The sequence below is a fragment of the Amblyomma mixtum genome, chromosome 7 (assembly GCF_055824585.1).
Source record: "Amblyomma mixtum isolate Tamu chromosome 7, ASM5582458v1, whole genome shotgun sequence".
Classification (NCBI taxonomy): domain Eukaryota; kingdom Metazoa; phylum Arthropoda; class Arachnida; order Ixodida; family Ixodidae; genus Amblyomma; species Amblyomma mixtum.
Window position 1 is genome coordinate 145,306,597 of NC_143018.1, and position 8,713 is coordinate 145,315,309.

At 49.3% G+C, this 8,713-nt stretch overlaps 1 protein-coding gene across 1 annotated transcript; it reads right to left on the bottom strand.

The window, feature by feature from the left end:
* Positions 1-4,642: 4,642 nt before the first annotated feature.
* LOC149337783 (uncharacterized) lies at positions 4,643-7,984 on the bottom strand. Its single transcript, XM_089554947.1, has 5 exons — positions 7,164-7,984; positions 7,010-7,085; positions 6,456-6,635; positions 5,572-5,737; positions 4,643-5,336 (listed from the first exon to the last, which is right to left on the bottom strand). The coding sequence occupies exons 1-5, from the start codon at positions 7,488-7,490 to the stop codon at positions 5,096-5,098; spliced, it is 990 nt and encodes a 329-aa protein (XP_089411073.1). The 5' UTR covers positions 7,491-7,984; the 3' UTR covers positions 4,643-5,095.
* Positions 7,985-8,713: the final 729 nt, after the last annotated feature.

The window sequence follows — 8,713 nt, forward strand, 5'->3', positions numbered from 1 at the left end:
TACATGTGGCCACATAGCCGTACATTTCCAGGTTTATGATGAAATAATTCCAACTCATACACTCGGAAGTTGAGACAGAGGTTATCCCACACACTGTCAAACAGCAACGCGTGACAGCAACCTGTGCTCTTGCCGCATTGCAATGCATCCACAACCAGGAAGTTGAGACGGAGGTTTTCCGACACACTGTGAAACAGCAACGTGTGACAGCAACTGTTTGTCATTGCTCTTGCTGCATTGCAATGCATCCACATTGCTGATTTGGTGCTCGCAAATAACAAAAAATGGGCTCCATGCAACACGTCCAAGCATGCTTGATACTGATTGTCCCACAACTTTTATGCTCCGTTTTACACATAGCAGACAACACTGCGGAGGCCGCGGAAGCAGTGCATCCACTAAACCACATTACTCCGCCATGTATCATTTGTCGATCTAGAAACTGGTGAGTGTATGGATAAAAACCGCTATCAAAAGATGTGGTAGCATTGAAATCACCGTCAAAGCTACGAGGCACTCAGTGTCTGGGCCCTCTGGCTGTAACTTAACTGTGTGTGGACTACTTTATGGGCGCGAACTTAGTAGAAGCCGTTTACCCTACTGTAAGGAGATAGCGCCACCCAGCGTCGTTTGTGAGGAGAAGACGAAGAAACACGAGGAGCGCGTGCGGAGGGGTACGCCGGGCCAGGTGGAAGAGGATTACGTGGCAGAGAAGAGCACGGTGGGCGACGGACGTGGACGAGTTCTGCTGGCTCCCCGAGCTCCGGGCTTGGGCCTCAGCCGCAATGGGACCCGGGTAGAAGTTCCGTAAGCGGAGGTGGTGATTTCTTCACCATACTTCTCGGGTAAGGCCATCGCGCGGTGCTTGTCTACACCCCTGTACGACATCATAATAGGCAATGTCCCTGGCGCTAAGCCTCCATTCTCGGTCGACCCGCCAGTTCTAACTGATCAGGCAGTTTCCCTTGCCATGACGAGTTCGGTCGATGTTCCTTCCCTTACGGTGACAGCAAAGGTTTCAGAGAGTAGTAAAAGCCCCACTCTGAACACACTCCACTTGTCACGGCCGGAGTTTCGCCTCAAACAGGAAGAAGACCCGACCTTAGAGGTGTGTCGCAGGAAGTTGGGGCAAATATTTCGTGGCAAGGGACAGACCGCCCACTCTTTTGGTACAGATGACTGAGTTCTTTTCCGAACATACCAAGTGTGTCCCGGCCGAGTCGTTGAACAAGCGGTGGTACCGAAGTGCTTACGCACGCAAATCCTCATGTCGGCGCATGACAGCGCATTATCCGGTCATCGAGGGATACACAAAACGATCGCTAAGGTGCTCAGTGAGTTTTATTGGCCCGGTGTACAGGCTGACATTAAAAGTTATGTCAGATCGTGTGATATGCGTCAACGAACTGTGTCGAAGGCAAAGGAGAACAGGGTAAATAACGCCGTAGGACGGGAACATTTAAAATCATGGTGGAGACCGAGGTCGGTTTGGAGAAACTGGTTTCACAAAGGAAAACAGAAGTACTAGCTGAAAGAGTTCTCGGGACGGTGAAGTGGTTTGATGTGAAGAATGGAATACGGAAGAATGTAGCCCACACCTGTTCTTGTTGCCATTGTCTTTGTTTGCTCATGTTTGCTTTTGAGTGTCGGCTACCTACTTTTTATGCCTTGCGTGTTTCTTCAGCCTCTATGGACGCTTTACTTTACGTTGACTTTTCATATACTCTCTGTGTTGTGTGTGCGATTGTCTGTGTACGCTTCGAACATTGACAACCGTCGTATTGTGTGTGGCGTGTAGTGTGCGCGCTGTGGTGTGGTGTTCTGTGGTGCGATCGTCGAACGCGTCTGGGGTCGCTCTCCTGAAGTTGAGTTTTTTCCCTTGGAAAAAACTTCCGAAGAGGGGTCCTTCTGTAAGGAGATAGCGCCACCCAGCGTCGGTTGTGGGGCAGAAGACGAAGAAGCACGAGGAGCGCGTGCGGAGGGGAACGCCGGGACAGGTAGAAGAGGATTACGTGGCAGAGAAGAGAAGAGCGCGGTGGGCGACGGACGTGGACGAGTTCTGCTGGCTGCCCGAGTTCCGGGCTTGGGCCTCAGCCGCAGACGTCCGGGCCACCAGACCCGGACATCCATCGTCGAGAGCCTCAACCACCAGGCCCAGGCGCCACTCTTCTCCGTCCATCCGTCAGCTGCTCCACACAGGCCGCCTCTGGCGCCTACGTGGCCTTTCCGGGATACCAGACCTGGGAACCGTGCTGGGAGCCCGCTGACGCTGCAGTAGCGCTGAAGGCCAATGGGGAAACGCCCGCAACAGTGCATCGACACTGGAACGCCCAGAGACTGCCTGACTGCCCGACACCCAGCCAGTCCTCCCCGCTCGATGCTCGCATGAGAGACAAGTAGTGTGCCTTTCCTTTTTGACTTTCTTTTTCCTGTATTTGTCGCAAGGATTTTGTTCTGTTCCCCCCGTGTGTGCGACCCAGTTGATCGTGCCAGTCCTGATACACCCAGGGATAGGAGCGGTGAATTTTTGTCTGTTGTTTCGCACTGGCCTGCCTGGCCCTGCCATGCTCATTCGCCTTGTCCGCCGCCACGACCACAGCGTCTTCGCACAGAGGCCGGCCACCGAAACGCGTCAAGGTCCAAGTCTTCTACCGTGTGTTGTTGCGTTGCTCTCTTGTTTCTTTCCTTTTTTGTTCACGCCCATACTGAAATTGGTTTCCTTTCCTATAAAAGCCACCTCGTTTATTGCTTATACCTTTCGTGTTTGTGTTAAATACAACCTGCAATCTCACACAATCCTCACACCTACCAACCACGTATCATACCGCCACATGCAAGTTTACTTCTCGAAGCCTTGACGAGTCGCAGGATGAAAATGTGGCCAGTCACGGCACCTTAGGCTTCTCGCAACGATATACAAGGTGTGTCCGGAAAGTAATGCAAGTATTTTTTTCTAGCTCTGCTATCAGCCCTACTGCGCTCGGATTGGTTGGGTTAGGCGGGGGGACTTTCAACTTTTCATCACTGCGCAGTCTGCCCCAAGCTCTGGGAGTGTCAGGATCGCTGATTCCATGTACCTACTGATAGTGCTGTGTCACGACATGCGATGGCATCTGCACGCGAACACAAATCCCCTTGCCCCAAGAAGGCAAGAATGAGAAGTCGAAAACGAAAACAATACTAATTGTCTTTTTGGACGCCAAGGGTGTGGTTCACAAAGAATTTGTACCCTGAGGACAAACAGTCAAAGCGCTCTACTGCGTGCGTGTGCTTGAGAGACTGAGAAAAAGGGTCCTGCAAGCGCAAAGGGAGATCGCTGATACATGGCAGTTGCATCCCAACAACACTCCCAGCCACACTACTCTGCGCGTATGGGAGTTCCTGGGCAAGCACAACTTGGCGATGCTGCCCCAGCCCCCCTATAGTCCTGACCTTGCTCCAGTAGACTTTTCCTGTTGCTGAGACTCAATAGTGCCCTGAAAGGAGTCTGTTTTGGCAACATCGAAGCGATCCAAACCACTGTGACAAAGGCTCTAAACGAGGTTCCTGTCGACGCCTTCCAGGATGCGTGCAGTGCATGGCAGATTTGCAAGCAAAAATGTATAGATGCCAAAGGGAACTTTCCAGAATTTTAAACATTTGTAACAATATCTTCAATAAATATTTTTCTACAGATAAAATTGCATTACTTTCCGGACATACCCTGTATGCTTGTGTTCACTTAGGTTGTATGGCAGATTACTTTTTAAGCACGGACTTAGCCTGTGTGAACAGGCACACTAGCTTTGGCAGTGTTGCCTGCTATGTATGAAATAGAGTATACACACAAGCAAGAACTCCATATACCTTCATCACTGGTTTAACTGTGAGGATGTAACAAATGCTTTGGCTAGACAATATTCCAACACACACCCCAACTGCTTTTCAGGCAATTATTTCCAAACTGGTGTTGACTTCTGGAATAAAATAGCAAGACTTTTCTTGGTCACCCCATACAACAACAAAAAAAGGGCACTGTGACATGGCACTTGCTTGAAGCTCAAAGCGTGACATGAAGTGCAGCCAGTCTTCCTCAGCAAAATAACAATAATAGCCATCTCAAACACTAATCCGACAAGAGTAGAACTAAACAATAATCTTGGTATACCAGCCATAACATGCTGACATAAGCAAAGGAACAGAAAGGCAACGGAACAGTTCTTGGGGTCTCAATCTTGTCACAGCAACATCAATGTAACAGCAGAATAGACCACTCATTTTCCCCCACAGTAACAAGTTGTGCCAACTCCTGACGCAAACAAACATCTGTAACATTAAATACTGACTGATAGCTCGATACCCCTTGGCAGCAATGCACAAAACAAAAAATGACAAAGCAAATAGTGACATAGGCACAAACTATGAGGCTGATAAAAAGCAAGCAACAAGAGCTTGCATGTGTGCCATATACAGCAGGACATGTTGCACAGCAAGTAGCTTTGTAGCATCCAAGCTAGTGGTTGTGCAAAAGACATTCACAAGAGGGACAACCAGGACTAACACCTGCCCCATGCTGCCTGCACGTCCCTTGGATTGCCAGTTCAGCAACTGGCCACAGTGATTCCCATGCGCAGGTACTATTTTTTCAAGCACTCACTGATGTTCTTGCTTACTGGAAAGTAATCGAACAATTCGCGGAGACCACAGCTAAAGGTGAAAAGTTCGAGAAGGTGCGAACACTACTCGCTAACGCTGAGGACATGACTGTACTTTTTGCAAAGTGTGATTACTCGGCCAAGAACGTCCTGCCAATAATCACAATACAAAAAGCCTTCAAGTCTGAGGAAGTGCTTGTCTGCTACGTGCCTTGAAGCGTGCTTGGTCTAGAGTCCCCCTCGTTAGTCAATGCCTTCCTGAGCAGCAAGAGTTTGTCGCGAGCACCGACACTCTTACACCCGACCAGCTCTGATGTCTGAGAGAAATGCGCGCTCAGCTTTCATGAACACTCGCTTTTTCATAGTCTGACGTCTAACTCAGGTGAAGGTCAAAACTGGGCACCTAGTGATCGAAGCACGAAGTCCCGTAGTGAAGATTTTGCTTCATAACTCTTTCCCATTTACGGACGGCATGGGTGACAACAATGATGGATGGGAGAAGAGGTGTGCCGCATACACAGGACATCCCTCAAAAAAGGTCCATTCCAGAAAAGCTTGCTGTTTGCTCTAAAAGACAAAAAGTATTTCCATACCTCTACTGATGACTGTGCAGGAAGGTGGCATTTCCTGCAAAACTTCACAAGGTCCAGGAGGCTTTCCTCGAACACAATGATTTTGCGAGGACGTGGTTCAACAAGAGAACTGTAAAGCAAATGTATGTTCCATTTAACACAATTGCTTTGTTTCCATGCAGCATCTTTCACACCTTTCCTTCAGATGTCAAGGTTTTTAAGAGGTACTACTTGAAAATTAACTTTCTGAAGTGAATATCTCGAAAAACTTTTACAGTTAAACTACCTATTTTGACCAAAAATTTTGCATTCTGTAAGCCATGCATGCAAAGAAAAATCAGCTTCGAGCCATGAGGCACACTTACGCTGCCGAATTCTCCAAAGATGGCTCATACGTAATGTCCATTGGGTCATCCTCAAAAGTCAGTGACAACTCCGGTGGCTCTGGTGTTGGTGGCTGTGGGGTTGAGCACCTCGGCTGTTGGTCCTCCGAGAGCACAATGTCCGCAAAATCACACTCGGTTTGACATTCTGGAATCGAAGGTTAGGCGGGCTATGGATGTGCACATGTTGATACTGAAGAATGCAGGAGCACAACAGCTCTGTGAAAAGCGTGCATTTTGCAACAAGTACAGTCATGAAATTTATGAGCGTGAACATGGGAGTGCGTGACAGATAGCCTCGAACCCTACTTGTGGTGATATGTGGCAGCCGCTTTCATAAACAGAGTGGAAAGGGAGGTGTGTCTCACAGCTCGCCAGAAGCAGGCAAGGCGGCATTACCCTTTCCATCAAGTTGCGGAAAGCAGCCGTCGCATATCGCCACAAGTAGCTCTCAAGGCTACTTGCCACATACTGGAGAGTTCACGGTAATAAATTTTATGACTTTACAGTTGTGGTGCTACTTCTTTAACACTTGCTTATAAAAAAAGTTTTCCACAGCAAAAAGAAACATCTGCACTAAGCCTGTTGCTTGAGAGAACTGCACACTAAAACAGTACTCTCTATGGCCACATTACAATAAAAAAACCTACCATCAAAGTCATCAGTTCACAGATTGTTCAAAAAATCGACTAAATCACACTCCCTGGCCAAAGCTATTCAGAAATAAATTGTCCACATCCCTTGATACTTCTCTTGCACACATTATGGAATTAAAGTGGAAACAAGAAGATGTGTACTGTCAGGAGCAAAAGTAGTATACAATACACAGCCACCGCCAGATTTTCCCGGAGAGATTTCATACTCACCCACAGTCCGGGTTGCACTGTCTGTCTGCACACCAATACTTTTCATTTCTGGACGCACTGTAGCTTGTGTCGCCTTCACTGACACTTGCACAGTGCACTCAGTCTGGGCATCGCGTGTACTGCACTCAATGCCCGCTGTGGCTCCGCGTGGTGGTGATATGTCCAGATGATGACCAAGTGCTGGACCAAAATATGATTATCAGAGAAGTCTTGAAGGCAAGTTTTACACACAAAGCACACACCGTATGTGACATGCCTCCAACTATCACGTTAGTGATTGGTCCATCAGGCGCACTGTTCACTCATTTCCATGAGTACAGATAATTCCATCCATATTTCCCATCAAATCACACATGAGCCACATTGAACATGCCAATAAGTTTTAAGATTAATGACACAGCACTATTCTGTAAGTGGTCTAGCCGACGTAGGTGAATGGGTAATCGTACTTGTTAACAACGACCGTCTCTATGATTTTGAGTTCCATTTTTCGACAGTGAACATAACAGTGCGATTGACGCTTACAACGAAACTGATCTGCGGAAAAGTAATACCTGCGCTCGAAGATTGCTCTTCCATGGCCGCTTCCTCGCAGAGACCACCATCATCGCTGCCAACCTCAGCTACACACTGCGCAAAACATCAATACGCCAGCATTACCGCCGCTCTCAATGAAGGTGCCCGCAGACAATCGGATGTAATACAAACCTGACGCTTTGGCGCTGTTGCTCCGCTTACAGGCAGCAGGAGACGTTGTGCAGCAGTGGGATACACCATCGGCACGGCACCGGGCATGAGACAACGCTTCTTCGGAATTCCGAAATTGGCCGCATACTTGTGCTCGTACGAGTCCGAGCAGAAGTGCAGAGAGCAAAGCAGGCTCGATCTCCCCGGCGTCCAATAGTGCCGCCCAGTAGCACGAACAAAGTCTATCCAGGCGTTTCTTAGCGCATCGTCCCGGGGGAACTTGTGAAAACTCACAGGGTCTCCGGATTTGCTGGAGCAGAAGTCCACCGCACAGTAACTCAAAGGCATGACGGTCGTTGTCCGGTTGTCCCAACACGAGCACGATCGCACGCTAATATCGCCTTCGCGGGTTCGCGTGAGGATGCGAAGCACTTCGCGAAATTCCAGTAAGCCTGGCTAGTTCGGGAATAAGTTCAGAAAAATAACCGAACGAGTGGCGGCTCGCAGCAAATGAAGCTCGCTGGTGCGTCAGCTGCGCTCACGCGGCTCGTCACTCGTGCCTCATGGCTGCGGCTGTGCTAGCTGTGTCCCGCTCATCTACGTCACAGTATTTTGATGTGACGTCACTAAACTTCTGTTATATTTCCCCTGTTGTGACGTCAGCGTTGATTGCGCTAGCGATGGGCATCGATTGTGAGAGTGAGCATTTAGGTAATCTTTGGAACCGAATTAAAATATCTTTCAAACGTTTGTTGTGTCCAATATCTGGCTGTGAGTGCCCTTGTGTACAGAGGAATCCAATAACAGGCTTTTTATAGCCTCAAAATTTGGTGTCTCCACCCCTTTAAATCACCGCAAGCTACGCTCCGATAGCCCTCCAGTGTTGGTCATCCTACCCCAACGTCTAAGCTCTTCTGTCCTTGAAGAATTCCATGACCTGCCGACAGCCGTCTGAAATGTAGTAGCGTGCGGCAGCCGAGCGGCCGCAGCAGAGTACCAGCCAAGACAAGTGCAGGACAAGGAATCAGCGTTTATTTGTCTGACGCTTCTTTTATACGCAGCGGTTGCTTATCCGCTGCTGCTATCAGTGCGCGTCATGGCAGAGTAACGCGTCATGCACTTGACGCTATCACATTCCTTCCCTCCAAGATCATCGCCTCCATTCATTAGCTTCAGTGACGGAAGTCGTGGGAGGTATACCGGTCTGGTGGTTTCCGGGCGCGCTGGCTTCTGCGCAGTGTTGGTGGAGATTCGGAAGACGCTTCAGCTTGCGCCTCAGGATGTGCGTTGTGGGCAGCTGGCAGTTGCAATTCTTGCCCGTCTTGTGGTGCCGGTGTCGGGGTTGGTGCATCATCGCGAAGAGGAGGTACTGCCGAGTCCGCGTCATGCTGCGCCTCTTGTGGTGGGGAGGGGAGCGTCTCCTGATGACGCTCAAAGTCCTCGGTGTCGCGTCGTCTCGGGGCTTCCGCCCCGGTGTCCAGTCCTGCATGCTGGAAACAGCTGCGCGATCGCAAATGATCAAAACGAACGTGCCGAACTGTGTTCCGAGTCTTTACGAGATAGGTCACAGG